This window comes from Ovis canadensis, chromosome 3 (genome assembly GCF_042477335.2).
Source record: "Ovis canadensis isolate MfBH-ARS-UI-01 breed Bighorn chromosome 3, ARS-UI_OviCan_v2, whole genome shotgun sequence".
Classification (NCBI taxonomy): domain Eukaryota; kingdom Metazoa; phylum Chordata; class Mammalia; order Artiodactyla; family Bovidae; genus Ovis; species Ovis canadensis.
The window spans coordinates 11,127,635-11,150,306 of NC_091247.1; the positions used below are offsets into that span (position 1 = coordinate 11,127,635).

At 43.9% G+C, this 22,672-nt stretch overlaps 2 protein-coding genes across 5 annotated transcripts in view; one reads left to right on the forward strand and one right to left on the reverse strand.

Annotated features, from left to right (window-relative positions):
- OLFML2A (olfactomedin like 2A) overlaps positions 1–2,701 on the reverse strand; it is a 28,712-nt gene extending 26,011 nt beyond the window's left edge. Inside the window, exon 1 of the mRNA XM_069580129.1 lies at positions 2,437–2,701. Coding sequence (XP_069436230.1) covers positions 2,437–2,562 — 126 coding nt within the window. The 5' untranslated portion in view covers positions 2,563–2,701. The remainder of the gene's footprint in view (positions 1–2,436) is intronic.
- A 5,167-nt stretch (positions 2,702–7,868) lies between these two features.
- Positions 7,869–22,672, forward strand: part of NR6A1 (nuclear receptor subfamily 6 group A member 1) — a 216,853-nt gene continuing 202,049 nt past the window's right edge. For all 4 annotated transcript variants that reach the window (XM_069582499.1, XM_069582500.1, XM_069582501.1 and 1 more), the window contains exon 1: positions 7,869–8,161. In XM_069582499.1, the coding sequence (XP_069438600.1) occupies positions 8,062–8,161 (100 nt within the window). In that variant the 5' untranslated portion in view covers positions 7,869–8,061. The remainder of the gene's footprint in view (positions 8,162–22,672) is intronic.

Here is a 22,672-nt window from a genome sequence, read left to right on the forward strand (position 1 = left end):
CTCACTGGACAAAACTCTTCCTTAGATGGAAAGCCCAAGTCCTGTTTAGGAGAGACCTGGTTATAAACACAAAATTAAAACATGCCAAGGGAGGAGCTGGCCACAAGCGTTCTGGGGTTAAGTTGCCCCTGTACCCCTGAAAGTCCTGGGCAGAAGGGGAAGCCAGACCTCCCAGGAGCCCGAAGTCTGAAGCAGGGCCAACTTAACCCTTTAGAGCCTAGGCAGACTTCACTTCCCAGATTGGCCCTCCAAAGGGCTCGCCCCTCACCCTCAGAAAATAGGATGGGCTTGAAGAGGAAGGAGGATTGTTGGGGGAGGGGGGTAATAATGAAAACAGCTCTCTCTCAGAGCCAGCAGGAGTCTGGCTGTGCTGAGGAATGCAGAGTAAATTCACCCATCAATTGATTTTTATTTTTCCCAGCTGGGTGAGTGGTGTGGGTGGGAGGTGTCTGGGGGAGGGCTGTGCTGAGTCCTCCAGCTGCTTCATCCTCCAAACTGTGATGTGCCTCCCCGCCCCACCAGCCCCAGCTTGCCCTGGGACAACATGTGCACGCGCGCGCACACACACACACACACACACAGTCACCCAACCTAGCAAGTGTTTGGCTGACTCACTACATAAACAGGGTGTTGGGTTTTCTTTGTCTTTGCTTTGAATGCAAGCCCTCCCCCACAAGCTCTATAGTCCTCAGCATGGCTCAGAGGATGCCCAAGACCAAATATTCCTCCCAGCTAGAGAGATGAGAGATGGCAAAGTGCTGATCAGGTTATCTGGGGGTTTTGTTCCTGGATCCGACCCAGGTCCAGGAATCCTAGAAGGCGCTATATGGAAAGGAAGTTGGGAAGATGTTTTTCCAATAGGGGATCTGAGGTCCAGAAATAGGCAGTGACTTGCCCAAAATCACACAGTCTAAGAACAACAAAGGGCAAAAAAACCTAGGTTTTTTGATTCACAAACCAGCTTTCTACATACCCTAATTTCCCATCTGTAAAATGGGAATGCTACTCATTCCCTCCTTATCTTTGGAGCACATGGTCAAGACTACAGCTCACTTGTTTGTATACCCTGAGCTGAATCTTCAGGCTAAGGGTCTGCCAGTGCTCACTGCTCATATACTTACCATGTGGATAGTGGCCTCTGCCCTTTACCTGTCTGTGGACAGGGCAGCCTCACCTCCTACCCAGGAAAGACGTTGAAGAGACATCAAGAGAAGCCACTCTTACTCTCATGCTCTGCAAGAATAAGGGCTCTACCTCCCTCCTGCCTCTCACTTTCCCTCAGTCCTGACTCAGTCCTCACCCGGTCTTTCTAAAACATCCTCAAGGGGTCCCTGCTCTGACTGACTCAAAGTGCTTCTCCTCTACATTCTGGATCTCACCCCCTTTTGGAGTCTCTGTGGTGAGATTTCAAAATCACAGTAGCATTTATTGGGCACATACTAGCTGCCAGAGTGGTGTTAAGCATTATCCAGGCCTGATCTCTCTCATGTAGAGATCATCGACTAAAGGAAGTGAGAACTACGTTATTATTCCCATAGTTATAGGTCAGGAAATTGGAGGCTCAAAGAGGTAAAGGCTCAAGGTCACTTGGATGAGAGGTGGAGGTGGGATTTGAACCCAGATCTGCTTGACATCAGAGCAGAACCTTTAAGCCACAACTGAGAACATCTTGATCACTTCTGCAGACATGGTGTCCTCTAGAGCAGGGATCCCTGACCTCCAGGATCTACTCCTTAATGATATGAAGCGAAGCTTCATATATAATAATAGAAATAAAGTGAACAATTAATGTAATGTGAAAAACTATCTTCCACGAAATCCATCCCTGGTGCCAAAAAGGTTGGGGACTGCCACTCTACGGGGTGCGTCAGATTTCTGGCAGGAGGGACCAGTCCAGCTGGATTCACTGGGGAGGGACTCTGGGTCCCCAGTATGGCCTGAAAGCCTTGGCCGAGGGCCTGCTACAAACCCTGGAGTCGCTAGGTAGCAGTTACCAGGGCTCTGTCCCACGTGCGTTAGCCTCCCACGGAAACTTTGAGCCAGATCTCCAGGCTGCCCCTGCCCAGCGCTCATGGGAATCACCTTCCTAGGCTGGAGATTCCATCGCCTTCTGCCCCCGCCTTCAAGCTCCCAGCGCCCCTTCTCCCTGGCTCAGGATTTCAGTACTGACCTTCTGCCCTCACTGGACTGTGTCCAGCGCCCCTTCCCGATGCTCCGGGTCCCAAACACCCCTACCATCTCCAGTGCTTCTTCCCCACGCGCTCCTGTCCTGGTGTCCCGGTCCCTGCAGCCTCCCTATTAAGCTCGAGGTCGGGTCTCGCCTGTCCTGGTCCTCGGTTCCCGGCCCCACACAGTGCCTGGTCTGCAGCCCCAGCCACAGCGCCCCCTCGCGCTCGGCTCTACCGACCTGTGCCCGGATCGCAGGGGAGCGCATACCTTACTGTCGGCGCGGACGGGGCCCACGCGCAGCAGCAGCAGCAGCAGCAGAGGAAGCAGAAGCAGAGGCAGCGGCCGGGGCCCAGGCCGGGACCCGGGCCTGGTGGAGAGGGCGGCTGCGGCCATACGGGGACGGGCACGGACGGCGGGCGCCGACAGCACGCGCGGACGCCGGGAAGCGCGGGCCGCACTGCGAGCTGGGCGCCGCGGTCAGCTCTACCCGCGCGCGGCGTGCCCCCCGTCCGCCCGCGGCTCCCCGCCCCGCGACCCCTCCCGCGCCGCTGGGGGCGGAGCTGGGATGGAGGGGGCACCCCACCCCGCTGGCCCGCTCCCAGCCGAGCCTCTTTGCCATTGGGCGGCTCTCCAAAGGGCATCCCTGCAAGGACACAAAAAAAGGGTCTGGTTCGGAGCCCGCAGTAGCAGCTGGGGCAGTGAAGGAGCGCGGGCTCTCCACACCGAGTGAGGTCCTGTTCTTTGAGATGTAGGACCTTGGGAGTGTCTCTTCAGCTCTTTGACCTTCACTTTCCCGTCTGTTAAATGGGGAAAATAGTGCTTCCCTTTTGGAGTTGGGTGTAAAGTTCAGAGGAGGGATGTTTCCAGGGCACGCGAGGCTTGGAGATCTCCAAACACCCCGACCGTGCCAGCTCCACCCTTCTCCTGGCTCAGACTTCTCTCTCTTGCAAGGTCCATTTCTTCCCCTCTCCGAGATCCCTCCCGTTAACCCCCAACTAAACTCCTGTAGCTCCAATCATTTATACGCCCTCCTCATCCGCCTGAGGAAGCGCCTCGATTCTCCGCTTCCTAGGCAACAAAACGTCCCGAGCAGCAGTTTGTGTTTGCCACTCCTCAAATTCCCTGGCCATCCCCTCGCTCCAGGGGTCTTCGGTCTCACTGCGGAAATACCTTGTTGGGATCTCTGTAACCGAAACCAAGGCGGCACCTCTCTACCCCCTCAGAGGCCACATCTCTCCATCGCGCCCCCTTCTCCAAGGCTCCTGTCTCGGATTTCCCCCCTCGCATCTCATTCCGAATTCCACAGTCACTTCTGCAGGCCCTTCTGGCTCTGTGCAGGCTGTGGTGGGAGTGGAGCCCCCTTTCTGCTCTCTGCGTATTGTCTCTTGTAGGTTTCCTCTCCCCTGAGCCCAGGAGGGCTCCTCTTGTGTGTGCTTGCCTGGCTTTGTAAACGCCAACTGCTCAAAAAGGGCCACTTACCTGTGCCGTCAAATGTTGCTACCTTCCTCTCTTACCCCAACCCTACTCTCCAGCACTTCCCCTTCCTGCACTCCCCTACCCATTTTCCTTGTAGAACTGATCACTTTATGAACTACATTGTTGGTATGTGTTTGTGTCTGTTCATGCTTTCCCTTTTGAGAGAGGAGTAAGGCTCCCCAGACCATGTGCTTTGTCCACAGAGCTGCTCGCTCAGAGGTCTCTAAGTTTGGTCCCTGGTCCCCGGACCAGCAGCCTCAGCATCTGGGAACCTGTTGGAAATGCAAACGTCAGGCCTCAACCCAGAAACTCTAGAGGTGGGGCCCGACAATCTGTGTTTCTTAACCAACCCTCCACGGGGATTTAAAATCTGAGAACCACTGCCTCAGCACAAGGTCTGGTGCTCCTTAACTTTCAGTTGAATGATAAGAGTCATGTGCAGTAGGCGTTCAGTACAAATTGGCTTTCATAACTAGAGATTCCCTAGGGAGGGCTAGATTAGCTTAAAAAATAAATACGGTGTGTTTTTATGTGCATAGAAAATCTGGGAATGGACACAATTAATGGATAAGGAGAGGAGCCAGCCTTTAGGAATGCAGTGAGAAAGGATTTTCATTGAAGCATTTTTTGTAACCTGGATGTTTTGCAATGTGTGTCCTAGCTATTCAAAAAATAGACAAAATGTACTGAAAATAAACAACCTGGTGGGGGTTTCTCTTACCCAGCCCTTTCTCCCCATGCAGCCTGGATTGGACTCTTTGGCAAGGTCCTGGACAAGGCTGCTGCCATCAAGAGAACTGTGCTCCCCCTGCTGGCAGTCTCCTACCTGAGCCCACGGTTTCCTCCTTTTCCTGCCCTCTCTCCCCTGGGTGGGTGGGCTCCTTACAGTGAGTTTTCTGTTTCAACAGGGCCTTGGGACCTTTGCACAGGCTGTTCCTTCCCCCTGAAACACTCTCTCTTCACCCAGTGTGACTCACTCCCACTCATCCTTTCATCTTCAAGGTTGACGATCCCTCCATCACCACCCCTGACCAAATAAACGGTCACACACACTCCCACAGCACCGGGAGCTTCTAAGCATATTCTGTTGTAACTGTGGGTATGTGATTATTTTGATAAGTGTCTGTCTCTACCACCACAGGACAAGTCCCTAGTGATGGAGCCTACACCAGCCTTGCTCTTAGTGATAGCTCTGACTGATTTTCTACCTCTGGCCTCAGCACTCCCCCCACAGATCCTCCTCCTTAGATAATTTTCTTCCTCTTTTGTCATTTGTCTGGCTGGTGTGTGTGTGGGGGGAGGGGGAGTCTTTTTCATCTTTCTGAGCCTGTTTCCTCATTTTTAATTGGTGGATAAAAGTGTCGGCCTCTTGGGATTGTTGGGGGGACAATGTAGGTGAAAGGACATACCTCACGGGACCCTATCTGCTTAGAACAATGGTTGGGGTCTCAGTACACAGTCATTTCCCTCACTCTTCTCAGTTTTGTGTTAGTTGACTCTTCCCAAGAAACATTTTCGGAAGAGAAGTAACTGGGAATTTAGGACCACTCTTTAAATAACATTAGTAACAAGTCCTATTCCTTAAGCCACTTTGTTAATTGCTTTGCATGTGTCATCTTATTTGATTCTCATAACAACCCATGAGGTAGTAACTCCGTAAAAAAAAAAAATTTGTTTGGCTGTGCTGGGTCTTTGTTGCTTCGAGGGCTTTGCTTCAGTCGTGATGTGCGGGTGGGGGTTACTCTTTGTCGTGCAGGCTTCTCATTGTGGTGTCTTCTCTGGCCGCACAGCACAAGCTCTAGGCGTGTGGGCTTCCGTGGTTGCAACACTTGGGCTCAGTAGTTTTGGCTCCCAGGCTTCAGAGCACAGGCTCAATAATTGTGGCACACCAGCTTAGTTGCTCTGAGGCATGTGGAATTTTCCCAGATCAGGGATCAAGCCCCTGTTTCCTGCATTGACAGATGGATTCTTTACCGTTGAGCCACAAGGGAAGCCTGAAACCAGGACTTTGAGGTCTGGAGGTAACCAAAGGCACAGTTATTAAGTAAAAAGATTAGATATGTTTTATTTGTTCTTTCACCCCCTCAGTGATTATTGTCTACTGTGTTCAGGTTTTGTGCTCAGCAGCTGGGGTTATAATGAGAGTGAGAACAGAGGGATTTGACCAGTCAAGATCTAGAAAGGTTTTTGTGTGGCAGTTGACAACAGAGCTGGACTCTCATGGAAGAGGAGGAGCTGCTTCCAAGGACTGAGAGTTTGACTGAACTTTTCTGTCCATCTTTGAGAGTCGACTTAGAAAACCCCAGGCCTTCCAGAGGTTTCTGCAGTGCCACTTACCTCCTGATTGGATCTCCAGGGAAGGGGAACTTACTACCTCCAGAAGTCTGTAATAAAGGGAAGTTTTGGCTCTAGGAAGGCCATCTGATCCTAACTCATTTTAGAACCTAGAGCTGAAGGAATGGCCCAGAAGACCCATCTCCTCTGTCTCCCTCCCTACTCTAAGGACTCCCTTTCCCCTTGGGAGCTGGGGAATAGTAGTGGGGAAGCAATCACACAGAGACCATCTGTCACAGTCCACAGAGAACTCAACAGCAGTAAGGGGACACACTGGGGATCCAGGTGTCCCCTGGTGGGATATAAATATCCATGAGAGGGTATTTGAACAGGATCTTGAAAGATGAATAGGAGTTTGGGAGTGGATTGGGTCAAGCCAACAGTGTGAAGGAGCCAAGCGTTCAAGCTCTGGTGTTTGACCGACTGGGTTTGGAATCCCCATCACCGAAGGGTGATTTCGTCAGTATATGATAGAGGCAATATTGGAGCTAAAGCTCCTCATAAAGCAGATGTGAGGTTTAGAGAACATGGCGTTAATGTCAAACTCTCAGAACAGTAGCAGTTACAGATTAAGGAGGCAGTACAGGTTAACCGGTGCTGGTAAGGTACAGCCACTCAACCCGTAAATACAGGGAAGCATTACAAAACATCCTGCCAAGCAGGTGAGGGAAGGGCTGTGATGAGAAATGTGGAAGGGGTCAGATCAGGCAGGAGTGCGAATTCCAGTATAAGGACTTAAAAATTAATAAGCAAGCAATGACATAGACAAGCCGACGGATTGGTAAGGCAGGGTGGGAGTCCGGATGGGAGACAGGCTGGGGAGTGGGCAGCCAGTGAGGAAGCTGCGGCATAACCCGGGAGACTAGAGGCGGGCAAGGAATCAGTGTTCTTGTTCTTTGTCTTCGAACAGTCCAGGTAGACCCTGGTTAGACCTTGGGAGGCGGCCACGATGAGCCCTTTACAGAGACGGTCGCTGAAAGCGGACTGCCGGGGCAAGCCCAGACGCTGGTGGCCGCGCGCCACCTGGTGGCAGTAGTAGGGGGGCTTTGCAGCGGAAACTGCGAAATCCGGGATTGTGCTCTGGGAAACTGAGGCAAGGAGCACGGGTGGGGGAGGTTGGGATCTTCCAATTTGACCCCGTCTCTAGTCTAACCCCGTTTTATTGATAGGAAAACTCAGGAGTAAGGAAGGCGAACAAGACCGAGGAAGGACGCTCTCAAACGAAGGGCTTCAAGACCCCAGGAGTAAAGAGCCTGAGTTTCTTTAATAGCATCAATGGCTTGAAGCTTAGTTTGCCATTCTGTTCCGTTCCTTGGGCAGGGGGAAAATGAAAGAGGAGGAAGAGAAACTTCAGTCTTTCCCGCCCACCCGGAGGTAAAAAGGCTTTAGAGAGTACCCCGGAAAGCAGAGTTTTATAGATTCCATTTGCATACGAACGCGGTCACCTCTAGTTAAACTCCGGTCCTTTAATCTCGGGTCCAATTTGTCCCGAAGCCGCGGAGGAAGGCCCTCGTGAATACCTACAAACACCGCCCCCTCTGAGACCCGCCTACGGGGCTGGGCCTCTTTGCACGTGCTCACCCGGCTCCTCGGTGATCCGCCTCCTAGGAAAGACTCATTCTAGGGATGGGGGGATCCGAGGCGTCACAGGGAAGGTTGAATACACGGATAAGTCACAATAAATAGAAGGTCCTGAAGTAACCTTTATTCAACTTGTACCGGAAGTCTTCATCAGGGTTCGTGATATTAACAGGCCTTGGCCTCCCCTTCTCAAGGCCGCTTTTCCCTCCTCCCACCCCTTCCGTTGGAGGGGTCCAGCGTGGCCGGCCTCGCCCGGCGGACTCCAATTCCCAGTGTGCCCCGCAGGGCAGTGCGTGGCAGCGGCGCGTGACGTCGGGGGTGGGAGCTGGCCAGTGCTGAGGGGGCGCGGCGCGGAGGGGCGCGGAGCCCGGCGGCTCGGGGCCCAGAGAGCGCCGCGGCCGGGAGCCCGCTGGCCCCTGACAGCCCCCTCCCCCTGGCGGACGACGAGGGCGCCGGTCATGGCGGAGCAGCGAACCGAGCGCGGGCCCTGAGCTCCACCGCATGGAGCGGGACGAACTGCCGCCTAGCGGAGGGGGAGGCGGCGGGGGCTCGGCGGGGTTCCTCGAGCCGCCCGCCGCGCTCCCTCCGCCGCCGCGCAACGGTGGGTGAGGGGCGTGCAAAGTCTCGGCCCGGCGAGAACCCGGCCTCTGTCCCCTTACCCCGGGGAGTCCCCTCCTCTCAGCTGACTCTCTCCCTCTCTCTCTGGGAAGCCGCGGCGGCCCCGGGTTCCCTCAGCGCGAACCTTCACCCCGGTCCCCCTTCAGCGCCGATCCTCCTTCGCCGCCCTCCCCCCCCCCCCCCCCCCCCCCGCCGGCGGACTCCCCTCCGCGCGGATCCCCCTCCTGCCTGGCCTCCTCCACCCCGACCTCCGTTTCCCCCTCCCCTCGGTCCCTTCAGCACAGGCCTCCCCTCCCCCCGGCCCTGTCCCTCAGCCCGAATCCTCCCCCCACCCCGATCCCCTCCGCACCGGCCCCTCTCCACCGGCCCCCCTCACCTCCAGTCCCGTCAGTGGGGGCGTCCCCTTCCCCTCGGGTCCCCTCTTTCCCATCCTCCCCTTCCCGGCCTCCGAGGGACCCCCTTGCGAGGGTCTCTTCGTCCAAAGGGTCCCTTCAGCTCCGAGTCCTTCCCCTCCGCCGACCCCCTCAGCGCTCCCCGCCACGGGTCCCTCCTCCCTCCGCGGACGCTCCCTCGGCGCCCTGCCGCCGCCACACCCTCGTCCCCTGGGTTCTCTCTGCCCCTCACCTTTTGGGAGTCTCTTTCTCTCCCCTCCGCGCTGCCGCGCTTCCCGGGCTGCCCACCCGCCTCCCTCTCGGCGCCCCCCCCCCCCGTCCCAGAGCTCCTGGCTCAGCGGTTCCTTTTCGGACCCAGCTTCTCCGCGCTCCTGCCCCGCGCCCTCCTCCCCGCCCTGCTCAGCCCGGTCTCCCGATGCCTCGGCGCACCGGCCCGACCGGGGACCCGGGGCACCTGCCTTTTTCCTCTTTCCGCCCGCTGGTCCCGGCCCGCGCCCGCCCAGCCTTACTTCTCCTCTTCCTTTTGGCGCTCCCGGAGCCCGGGCGATCACCTGGCCCGGCCCTTCCCTCCGCGCGTCCCCCTGCCCCCGTGTCCGGGCCAAGTCCTCAGGTTCCTCGGGGCTGCGGCTGGGCCCGACTCCCCCCACCGCTCTCCCCCCACTGCCCCCGCCGGCTCTCTGCCCCTGCGGGGTGTTTTATTTGTATCTGTTTGATATTTCCCCCCACAGTGTTTGCCGCGGAATGTTTTTATTGGTAACGTGTAAGGAGCTTTTGTGAGGTCGTAAAAGGTGAACTTTTGAACTTGGAAAGCGCCCTGGAGCAATTAGCGCAGGCGATAGCCCCGGGAGGCCTGCATTACAAAGGGTGCTCGTACCGGCCGGCAAACGCTTCGGCGGCAAACCCGATTTATTTATTTATTTGCCCTGCCTTCCACCTTTCACATCTCCTCATTTCCGAATAAAGGGCAGGCTCTCGGAGATCCGCGCCTCCTCCCCTCTCTGCGCCATAAACGCGCAATTCTCTGAAAGATCTAGGACCGAACAGTGTCTAACAAGTAACAGATTTCAAATTGAATGCAAACACCCGGGACAGTTAGTAGGCACTAAAAATTAATTGCTTCAGCAAGAAGTTTCTCAATCAGGACAGTGGCCTGGCAGGTGTGAGGAAAGTAACCTGAAAATAGGTCACTTAGGCGCTCAGTTGCTGAATGAATGGGGAGCAATTTTGGGGTGTATCTCCGCCTTCATAAATTTACGAACTCGTCAGACATTTATTGCCAGTTGAGTAGATCTGGCATTTTTACCAGTTAAGGAAAAAGTCGGTTTCGAAGAGAGCCTGGTTAGCTTCATTTACTGTTGCTGACCAAATAGTGATATGTTTTCAAAGCTCTTGTCTTTTTTTTTTGAGATGTCTGTGATGTGTAGTATCTAGGTGGCTTGCAGTCCCTTGGGTTGTCTTTGGAGACTAATTTCTGAATGTGAACATGTTTGAGATCAATAAAATCCCGTGTCACAAAGGAAGAGGCAGGAATCCAGTTAGGGTGGAAGGAGATAGTATCATAGGAACAAAGGATTTCTTTAGTGCTTTTGACTTTTAAGCTTTTTAAGAGGTGATTTGGTTTGGTGTTAATGTGTTAAAGTTGTAAATTTTGATCTAAAATTTACCATGCTGATTTTTTTTTAACCAGATCTGTAGAAGCTCAGATCTATATTATGGCCCGTATTAGTGTGTGTAATTTCGTAATGCTTATCTGTGTGTGTATGCTTCCTGTACCCACCTGTGCGACTCGTAGCTGATGGATTTTTTGCTACAGTCAGTACTTTCAGTTCTACTTGAGAATATTGTTGTAAGGGAAGTCTAGGAACTGCACTTGCTATTAATTATTCATTAGTACATTTTAAAGAACTCAGCGGTAATTTTAACTCTTAATCAAATTTCCCTTTCACAGTCTCATTTCCTCAATCGGTCAGGACCATTTAAAAGAATGTTATCAAGCAATCCATTTAGGCTAAGGTGGCTTTAGTATTTTACATCAGCCCAATTTAGTGCTACAAATATTTCCTTTTTGTTGAAAACAAAATGGGCAGTTTGATGGGCTCTAAGGAAAATACATGAAACATTAGACTGTTGTGGAAAGTTTTATTTCCCAGTGTAAAAATGAGTAGTGTGTACTGTTTAACAGTTTATGTTCATTATCTCTTATTAAGTTATAATTCACAGAAGAATTACCAAAAAAGAAAAAAAGTTTATTTTTGGAATGGTGGGGGTTTTTTTTGGTAATATCATTCCTAATTAATATTTTTCTCCAAAAGTGAATGAAACTGCTTAGGTTTAAAGCAGAGAAAATGCATTCTCCTGGCTTTTTATCCTGGTGGCTGATTTCTATTTTATACGAACTATTTGCAGTAGATAGTCATCTAGATAGCAGATCTTTTGGTTTGTGACATGAAGAAATAAACTGAAAGTGAGATTTTAGAAATGTTTTCCTGCTGGAAACGCCATTGATGATGAATTTACAGTCCTTTAAGTGGGTTTTATTATTCTATCCGAACAGAATTGCTAGTCTTTTGATGCACCATCACCCTTCCAAGAATTCCCTGTGCTCACTGCACTAAATATTTCAGTTGTTGCTTTTAGGTTTTGATGACAAACATGAATTCAATCAGAATTTCAAAGGAAGATGAATGATTTGAAGAAGTATATGTCAATATTGCACTTGATCATTTTATTTTGAGAGAATAATGGAGTTCTAAATGTTTCAAGCAAAGGAAGTTTATAAGCCATTATAAGTAATTAAAAGCATGTTTTATGTAATTACACGTTGGAGGAATTGGAGAGAAGTTCACTAAATAAACCTGATGTCCTTTTTCTGTTAAGACCATGCCATCTGAATGTTAATCCCTGAAAATACTTTAGTAGGTATTTTCCGTGACAGTGTAACTTTTCAGTTCTGTGACTTTAAAGATCAAGTTAGTTCTGAGTCAGTCCAGAATTTTCTACCTTCATTAAACAAACAAGCAAAAAAGCATACTATAGTACTGTTGTTCTTTAGTCCAAACAGCAAACAGGTGTTTTTTAGTGGGTTCTGTGACCTCCAAAGAACACAGAAAGGCAACAATGAATAGATTCATCGGTGAGCTGAGGTGTGAGATGACCACATTTCCAATCTCAGCTTTATCATCTATCATACTCTTTCATGTAATCTTAAGTATGAACATGTTCCAAACCCATAAATCATTCTGAATTCTGTAGCAAAAAGGTGTGTGTGTGTAAGCATGAATTAGTGCAAAGAGGAGTTAGATGGTGAGGAGGGAGATGAGCTAGTGAATAAAACTGCTGGTGAATTTCCTAAATTATGCTCAAATCCTATATTTCATATTTTATTAATAATTTCTTGTTTTTTTCACTTTTTCCCTTTCCTGGGGTTGTGGAGCAAAGGTTAGGAAATAGTTTTAGGTTTAAATATCTAGGTTTAGTTTAGTGGAGAATGGAGGATAGAAATGCTAACTGCAAATGTGGTGAAATTTCTCAAAACTAGTGCCTGTTGTGAAAGCTGGCTTTAAATTGCTAATGAGCCTGCATGTTCTGGGGTCTAGGGCTGTATTTGGAGTTTCATTAAGACATCATCATTTTGTTTTTATAACTAAGTATTGGTTTGTGTTGAATAAATTGGCCCATTAATGAATTGTGTTCACATGGTAACTTCTGGCTTTGGGATAGCCTTAGCTGGGATAGTCTCCAAAATTAGGAGACTTCATTTTCAGCAAGCTCATCTAGATTTTTGGGGCCTTTTCATAAGTTTTGGTTATTATTTAATTTTCTGTTGTAGTCAAGTTAAATGACATTCTCCATTTAAGTATTTTTTGCAATATTTTATATAATTAGATTGAAAGTTAAATTTGGTAAGATGCCATTTATGAGTAAAGTTTAATGTTGTTGGTCAAATCTATTAAAGTAGGACAAGAAAAATGCCTCATTTTATGTGTACCAGTTGTCTTATATGTGAAAAAGGTTCACAATCAGGAAAATAGAAAGTTCTGAATCAACAGATAAATTTTGCTTTTCAGCAAAGAATAAAAGTGTCCTTGAAACAATTTTAAACAGAAAGTAGCTATTGATTATGTCCACACAGGTGATGATCCAATATACCCAACTTTGTAATACTTTAAAAGTATTTGAGACCAACAAGTTGTGAAGGAAAATGTTTTCTTTCAAACTTTTACATTCTTAAGGTCAACTTTTTCCTGATTCAGATAATTTCTTAAGGGTTCATGGATGCCTTTGTTAATAACTAGGGTTCAAAAATACCAGAATTGTTAAAGTCAGCAGAAAGTGCTGAGCAGCTAATTATTTTTTGGGTGTTGAGTCCCTCTCAGAGCCGAAGTTTCAGATTTGTCTGAGCTTAATCTATGTTAAAAAACAAACAGAAAAACGAACTCTGGATTAACTTTGATATATATATATTATTCCTAGAATCAGTCCCAGGCTTCTATTTATTGCTTGTTTTCCGACATGGGTTGTCTTTATGAAAAAGATAAGGCTGTTTGTCTAACCTGTTTTTTTAGTGTGGTTTAGAAATAGCCATAAATAGAAAACTTTATGTGAAAGATTAAAACATTTCCTACTTTATTTCATTCTTCCATTACTACCTGCTGTTAAATAGTAGCCTGGGGAGAACAACTTCTCAAGAAAAGAGATTTGTTTTTTTGCTGTTTACGATTATTTAAATAAGACTTTACTATGTAACCCGGTAATTCTAATTAACAGTGATTTAGTTGGGGAGCGAACCAGGATTTCCTCAGCTGGCTGCTGGGGACCTGAATTGCTTTTTTCCCCACCCCCAGCTGCACCAAATCTTTTGATCCCTAAGCTACAGTGGTTGTCATTTGAGAAAGCAAACTGAGAGAAAATAAGTTGAAAATAGTCTACTTTCAGCCTCATTTGCATCTTGGATGTTTTGTTCTTAAAAAAAAAATTATAGGGATAATTGAGTCTTTAAAATTTATTTTGAAGGGTGCAAACTCTCATGTCTGAATAGAAAATTCCTAGATTTCTTTAAAAATACTTTTTTGTTTTTTGCTTTAAAAATTTGGGGGATGTTGTAGTATCGACAGTCATTATTTCAGAAGAGAAATTATTCTCATTTTAAGTTCACCAGAGGCATTCAAGTGTTTTGAATTTCTTTAGGAGTGTGTGTTTGGGGAAAACAAAAGTTAGCCTTTATGCAATGGAAAAATTTTCAATCAAAGTAGTTGTGGTTTCTCCATCAGCGTTATATTCGTAAGTTCAAATAAGGAATCACAAATTCTTAATGTCATACACTTAATAAACTCAACAATTTGTTATATTCAGAGTTTAACTTTAAAAAGTGTCTTCAAATGATGAAATCTTTGGAACCTAATTGCCAACTGTACATACCTTTCAATTTGTTTATACAGGAGAAGCTATTCAACCATAAACCACAGATGGCAGTAGCAGCATATTTTTCAGTTTTCTAGAGGGACTCTGGCCTTTAAGTTGGTGTCAATTCTACTGGCACTGTTGATAGGTCAGCTGCCAAGTGTAATGTTTCCAAAACCAATTCCCTAGGCAGCAACATGTAATGTATTCTGGAAACAAATCCGGGCATTTGATTTGAAGATACACTCTGTGGGTGGTTTGAACCGGAGTGGTGATTTTGCTCTCATTGTTTAGAGTGAGAAATCATAAAGAGAAGCTGGTAATAATGATAGAAGGAGTTGTTTGAGTGATAAGCTATATCACATTGGAATTGCACTGTGTATTAGTAGAGGATATATCAAACATATTTGCTTTAACAACAGTTTGCATTGGAAACAATTTGTAATTATGTAGAAAATAAACGAGAATTGTAATTTTGAGAGTGAAATGCACAACTAAAGTCCTCATGTGGCAGAAGTAGGTAACTTTCTCAGTTTTTTATTTCCGGCTCTTCCTTATATTTCAGTGAATATTTTTATAAAAGCAGTTCAGAGATCTATGAGTGCCTGCTCTTCCAACCCATCATTGTAGTGTTAAATTTTCTGTGTTTTTGATTTTCCTTCTAAATACATTGATTGAAAAAGGACATAATTAAACAGATTTTAAAATTTCCTATTATACTTCAAGTCCAGAGGTATAATTTCATAGTTTAAGATTTAGGAAACATTTCAGTAACAAATCTGTGCCAAAATGATGGACATTCTGGTTCTGTGAAAGAATGAGGAGTTGGGGGGACTACCTTAACTGGTGTTCGTTTTCATTAAAAAATTAATTCTTGCATTCATTTCAGTCTTGAATCCATACTGTCTTGGAAGGATTTTTAAAAGTCTTGATTTTGTTGTTAATTTCTTACGTTCTACTGGTAAAGAATCTACCTGCAATGTGGGAGACCTGGGTTTGATCCCTGCGTTGGGAAGATCCCCTGGAGAAGGGAACAGCTACCCACTCCAGTATTCTGTCCTGAAGAATTCCATGAACTGTATAGTCCATGGGGTCGCAAGAGTCGATTGTGACTGAGTGACTCTCTCACACACACTGCATCAGATACAGTGTTCTTTTTATCACAGTTAACTCGTTTGTATAATTTAGTTTTTCTCTCACAAGAAAGAAGAGGACACTTGAAGTCTTACACACTTTTTATCTTGTTTCCTCATCTCTTGCCTTTTAAAATTCATAAGTGAGTAATGAAATAATACATAGTTGGATTGTGTTTTTTGTCAGTGGTTTCTTGATCATTTGTTACTAGATTGTTTCAGACTTAATCTCTTCCTATTTATTGAGTACTTAAATTTGTTATTAATAATTTACTGTATGGTGTAAACCAGTAGTTTTCAAAGTGTCATCCATGAACCACGGAAGAATGGGCCCTGAAACCTTTTCAGGAGGTTCTTGAGGTCAGAACTATTTTTATAATGCTGACATTATTTGCCTTTTTTGCGATGTTGACATTTGGGCTCATGTTGAGAAACGATGGTGGGTGAATTATTGGCACCTTAGCAGAAATCAAAGCATCAAACTGTACTAGTAGTCATTGTATTCTTCAGTTCTAGTCACTTGTATTTTTTTTTTTTTAAGCTATTTTCACTTAAGAACGTCCTGGATGAAGTAGTAAAAAAGATTAATTTTATCAAATCTCTACCCCTGAGTACAGATGTTTTTGGTATTCTGTTTGAGGAAATGGCAAATGCACAAAGCATTTCTTCTGCTTACCAAAACAGAATAATTGTTTCTAGGAAAAGTGCTTCTGCAGTTATGTTGTGAGCTGAATTAGCTGCTTTTTTCATGGAACACAATTTTTACTTGAACAGTTGACAGACCATATTCATTGGGCATTTGGCAGACCATGTTTTGGAAAATGAACAGGGAGCCTGTTAGGCCAGGGAAAACTGACAATGCTTCTTGATGGTGAGTAAAATTTGAACTTTCAGGTAACAATTAGAATTTTGGAAAACTTGTACTTGCTGCTTTGAGCTTGACAACTTCCCAATACTTAAAGCCTTTTCTGGTGAGCCCTAATGTTGATGTTACTGATAAATCTGATTTTTAAAAAATATTATATAATGAAATGTTTCAACATTTTGAAGATCCATTTTGGTGAAGGAGCAGTTTCCAAATTATCCAGTGTATGATGTTAAAAAATTCTGAATGGAGAAAAGATGGGTTCAACGTGCTAAATAGACCAATGGGTTTTAATGTAACAGAGTACACAAAGTTCATTGATACGGTTTTAGATTTCCCTTTGAACTGACCTTTAAGAAACCACTACTTACTGAATTTTGGTGTATTATCAAAGGAAAATACCTACAATTATTTTCATTAGGAAACAGTTCTTCCATTTCCAATTACAAATCTGTGTGAGACCAGATTTTCTGTGTATACTTCAACCAACAGCATACTGAATGCAGAAGCATGTAGGAGAATCCTAACCGCCAGAATTAAACCAGATATTAAAGATTAGTAAAAATATAAAACAGTGCTACTCTTCTCATCAATTTTGTTGTTTTGTTGGAAATTATAGTTACTTTTCATAAAATAGGTTATATTAACATATAACAGGTTTCTTGTTACTTTTGGATGAATTAACAGATATTTAAAAAGATTTCACACTGTGGTAAATATCACTAGATATAACCTGTGTAAATGTTAGCTCTTTGGGTCCTCAGTAATTTTTAGTTGTGTAAAAGGGATCCTGCGACCACGCAGACCAAAGTAATCAGAGAACTTCTTTTCTAAACAGACTGACTTAATGTGTAAGAAAATGGTGACTTTACCAGGTATTATTGTTAGCACTTAGTTACTTTGGGTTTTTCATTCCTTCTCTTTCTCAAAAAAAAAAAAAAAACTCTGTAAAGAGGCTATTTGGAAAAAAAAAAATGAAAATGAGTTCATTTTAAGTTTTCTTTGCTTGAGACTAAATGAAGTATGTCATAGCTCACCTCACTGAGTTCTCTGATAAGGCTTTTATTACTTGTCATGTGAAACCTGTTGCTTAACTGTTAATTATTTGTATAGAAAATTTCCAATAGAACCTGTTTCCTCCCCAAGGGTGGATTTATAATTGTGGAAATAAATCTGACAATACAAAAATACTTTATTACTTGCTAAAGAGTCATTGCTATAAAAAATTAAAATATTTAAGAGATAAAACCCTCTTATCTTTTCAAAATTTCCTTCAAGAATAGTTTGCTTCCTATGATAAACTATCATGGAAAAGAATATTAAAGAATGTATATATATTTAATTGAATTACTTAGCTGTGCAGCAGAAATTAACAACATTTTAAATCAACTATACTTCAATTAAAAAAAAGGACAGTTACAAACATAAAAGAATGGTTTGCTTGTTTGCCTTCAGTAGATGTGTTGGCTTTCACTGAGCCTTCTAAAGCTGTGATTTTGGCAGTGTCAGTTTGTAGATTGGTTTTCCTTTAACCTAGTTTTCACTGAGGGAGGTTGTAATAAAGTCTGTATAGGAGAAGTATCTCCTCTGCTGATGCAAGAATACCCTTTCCTAGTGTGAGTAACATTTTAGTGTAAGTCAATTAGTGTGTTGTTAAAGAGTTACGGATTTACTCCTTAGGGTTGTTGCTAGGTAGAACTCATTCTGGAGTGAGTTTGCTGGCAAAAGAAATGTCACAGAACAATGTGAATAACAATAAGGAGTTACTGGATCAGAATTTAAGATGAAAAGCTTGGTGGGTGATGAAAGATCAGTGAGATATCTGGGCTACCTTCCTGAGGTCTCTCTAGTCATCTTGATGTTCTTGGAGTTTCGTTTAATGTACCTTTCTAAGCATTTTTGTGTTCTGTAGGGGTTGCAGCCTAATAATGAGAAAATTCATTTTAATGCTTGGATATTATTTCAAGTTTCAGATGAGCTTAATCATTTTAATTACTAAGCTTAATAACTGAGGCAGATTTGTGTTTTTTTCCCCTTCTATATTTTTGCTGTACTTTGAAATCTAACCTGTTAGGAGGCTTCTCTTTAGCCTTACAATCCTTCCTCCAAAATGCCTTTTTGGCAGGATAATAAACCACCTGGGGGAACCCCCCACTGATATCTGTTTAGAGGGCTTTTTTTTTTGAAGTGGCAGTGGTTTCAGTAAGGGAGGAAGGATTTTGGTTAGATAATATGAGAGGGAAAGAGCAGAGACTCTGGAGTGTGGCAGTACAAAGATCACAGCTGTGTGACTTTGTCACTTGACTTCTCTGAACTTTTGTGTTCTCATTGAATAATAACAGCAGCTAGCATTTATATAGTTGCTATTATATAATGTTTAAGCACCTTACATATGTTAACTTGCTGTTTTCATAACTGTGAGGTTGGTGTTCGACTGTCACCTGCATTTTGCAGATGTGAAAACTGAAGCCCACAGAGATTAAACCCTAGTTTTTACAGTTAGTAACACCATTAATCATTTGTTTCCTAGGTTTACTCTCTCCTTCCACTCCCCTTCTCCCCATGTACTATGATGTTTCTGAAATTGAGGGCAGTGTTATTAGGACTCGTGATAAAGTCTGTAGAGTGCCAAGCATAGTGTTTGCCTCAAAGCAGATACTTGTGAATCCAGGCGATTTATAATTGTTGAGGATTATACACAGCTCAACTCCCTATAGAATAGAGTCACAGAGATCCACCGTTAGAGTTGCAAGTGATTTATTTCTCTTTCATGTTGGCTCTAATAAATAAGCCAACCAGAACACAGTTTTGATAGAATCAGAGACTATCTTTGAGTGCTAAGGAAAGAGGGGATTTCTCGCTATTCAAGCCAGTGATACCATATCTTGAATCTGTAGCCTCATCACTAAAAACACAAGTAATTGGTGTTTCATGAATGAATGGATAAATGAAAGAATAATCAGGTCAGGAATTTTGAGTCTTTTCCTATGTCAGAGTCCTTTGAGTCTGAGTTCTATGCAGGTAGTCAGAGAAAGTCTACAAAATACAAGAGAAGAGAATATGCTTTTCAGTCACTTGAGAGAATTGGGGCAGTATGTAAGTCAAGCTGAGTGTTGAAGTTAAATCCAAGGTTTGAAAAGCCCTCCTGGAACCAGAATATAGTACATTTCTGTTTGGAAATACAGCACTCCTTATAACTAAAATGACCAGATACACCAGATTAAGATGAGATGGTCAACAAATCCCTGGTTGTTGGCTTGAGTACTTTGGGGAATGCCATTTAGGAAAAGGTAGCCTTTGTCTCCTGTACATTTTTAAAAAATTTCTGCCACACAAAAGCTGGATATATGAAAAAAGGAGGACCAATCCAAGATTGATGTGACCTTTTGAAAGTGGAAATAGAAGAACCGGTTGTCCAAAGCTTATAAAATATAGAGAGTGATTTTCTAGCAAGGAGATAGTGAGAACAATGTGACAGTGGGGGTTAATAGATTATAGTAGTAATGTCGTGTCGAGCAGGGAAGGACTTGAGAGAATAGAGCAGCCACACTATTTGAGGAGGTAGGAGGCTCAGGAAATAGTTGGTGGACCTAGGTTTTGCCCGGGTTCTGATTCTAGCTCTCTTATAAAGGCATGTTTCTGTGGGTCTACCTATAAAATGAAGGCGCTAAATTAGGTAATCCCTGAAGGAATTTTCCAGCTTTATGATGAAATGAGTTGGGTAAAGCAGGAAGTTGCAATTTAGGAAAGTCCTGCCTAAAGCAAATAACTATGGTACTCACAGCACAGATTCATTGGGATGATTTTGACTTTAGATACTGTTTGGTCATCCCTCAAGGAATATTTACATTCCTTAATGCTTACCATACTTTTGTCTCCTTATTAGAACACCTGGCTGCTTTAAGGTCTTCGGAATCACATAACTTACATGTAAATTCGGTTCTCTGGGTCTATATTATAGAAATGTTTGCAGTTAAAGTTATGATGTTATGATAATTTGTAATGTAAACTCGAGATTCAGTGTTCTTTTCTTTTTTAACATGATCACTATTCGTATACCTCCTCCCCCACAACCATGCCACACTTTTCTTTTGTAAGGACAATTTAATTCACTGACTCAAGCCCATAGTTAATTTCAGAGTTTTCCCTTATTCCTTGTAAAGGAATTTTTATCTGCAATATTCCTTCAGCACTGAGAAGAGTCCTGTCCTCTTAAGACTTAAATGCCCTGAGTTTGAGAACTTGGATTCATTAAGGAAAATTGCAAACCCTCCTTAAATGCTGTTGGTCAGTAAAAAGGGAACCCAGCAGGAAAGGGGCGGCAATGCATGGGGGAGGGGTGGAGGGGGGTTAGCAAGGGAGCTGCAGTTGAAATATTCATCAATCATTTTACTGGCACCAGGAAACCAATCAGCCTTTTAGAGGAGAGAACTTAATCAATCACCTAAAATGGGAAATTACAATTGCTTTCCCGCAAAAAAATATTCTCTTACTTGCTGACAGTTTAAATCTGAAAGATAGTTGGGCTGACTGGAATTCAGAGCTAACTGCTGGCGAGCAGCTCAGTTACTGAAAGTACTACTGTGATGAAAAAATGTGTTTTAACATTTGAAGATAAAATGTGCTATCTGCCATGAGCCTTTTAAAATATTTCAAGTAAAGTACTTTTAATGTAGTATGCCCATTAATATTAACAGTTGCTGAGCATTTATGGGTAATATGAAGTGTGTGAAATACTGTAAATTTATTTTGCAAAGCTAGTTTTCAGAGCATAGAGGGGCTCTTGGCTGAAGAGTACCCAGTGTTTCCAATGCCTTGTTTGGAAAGCAAGTTTAGAGTGTTGTCTTAGGGACACTTCCTGGGGAACACAGTTGGAAGTGCTTGCATATCAATAAAAGCAGGAAGGATTTAGCTGTATCTTGTATTTAGATTTAAATGGTGTGATCTCTGAATTCTGGACTTGAATTGCTTGTGGCCCTTGGGTTCCTTAGGTTTGAGCTACTTAGGAATCTAATGATTTTAAAATTAGAAATGTGTCATCACTGTAGAAAATATGGAAACTGAAGGGAAAATTACCTATAATTTTGCTTCCAGGCGACTTTTATTAGCATTTTCTTATGTTTTCTTCTAGACTTTCTTCAAATCCTAGTTTTTTGCTAATTGTTGTGATCTTACAGTATGTACCATTGTTTTATGCTTTTTGTTTGATTTTACTATTTTTCCTCAGTTTGTAAGCTTTGCTGATTCAATATTAACTGGCTTGAAACTTTTAATAGCCATATGATATCTCATTGTTTTTCATTGTTGAACATTAAGATAGTTTATAGTTTCTCATTGTTTTAATGATACTCTCTAGACTATCTTGTGCTTTCTTTTGGCTTATTTTGTGGGGGCCCATATTTTTAGACGTATGTGTCTACCTCAATGTACCATCAGCAACAACCAGTTTAATTTACGCTAATATATCTTGTATATTAACATTTAGGGCTTATTACTATTTTTTAATAAATGCCTGATGCTTGAGATAGAATTGAGACACAGGTACGCTGTTTGCTCTAGTCTCCTGTTACAGAAGAGTATGTGGAATCATTCCCGTTGCCTTTTGTTTTCTGAATCTTGTAGATTTCTGGCATTAGTACACCCCCCTCCCCACCCCCACCCCCGGAAGCATGCACATTGCCTTCTGCTGCCTACCCCAGTATCTCCAGCCTAGTCAGAGCAGTGCTTATGGACCCTTCTGAGACTGCCTTCTTTCTCTTATAGATTATGGGTGAGTGGGTCACAAAGACACTCTGGAGCCTTCTCTGGTTGCCTCTCAAAATCTCAGGAGGATGGATTAGGGTGTGTGTGTGTGTTTGTATGTCTGTGTATGTGTCTGTATGTCTCTCTTCAAATACAACTGTATCAGTTGCCTCAAAGTCTTGAATATGTCCTGAAACTTACAACTGAATTTGACTGGAAATTAAGTACATGGAGAGAGAAGTTAAATTTACATTCCTTTAGATATCTGCATACTTTGCATGGTTTCCTTCCTCAGTGACTGAAAAACTGATCCTGCACAGGGTTTGATAGTGAAAACCTAAATAAATTTTATGCTAATTTGAAGGACATGCATAATTTTTAGCAGAGCTGGTTTCAGAATGGAAATATAAATATTTTTTGGAGTCTGGCTATCTATAAGTTTTGAATTATAAATCATATTGCTGAAATGAAGACCTCAGAGTCTTGGGGTAATTTAAAAAGTTTGTTGATTGAGAGTAAACACAAATGTTTGAAGATTATTTGCTCTGCTTCTTTGTGTTCACCACTGGTGGTAAGAGAATTTGCTGTTTGCCAAGACAGTTTTTATAAGGCTCCTTAATAAGAAAGTGAATAAGCCAGCTGCTCTTTCCTTCGACTACACCAATTGCAGAGCTCCTCAAATCCTGGTTACTAATTAAGAGCCTTGAGATGACCTTGAATCTAACTGAACTACAAAAGCTGTCTTGAGTTAAATTTATAGTCTTTGTTGATTTCAAAAGATGTTAGAAAGAATCATATTCTGTTTGCTGAAACATTAAGGGTAGCCTTGGGTGTACATTTAAGATCAGAAATAATTAATAAGAGGCACTTTTAAGTACAGAAGAGAAACCTGGAATGGACAAAAAAATTAGATTTGTCATTTCTTCATTGAGCATTCAAAATATGTATTTGAGGAGGTTTAA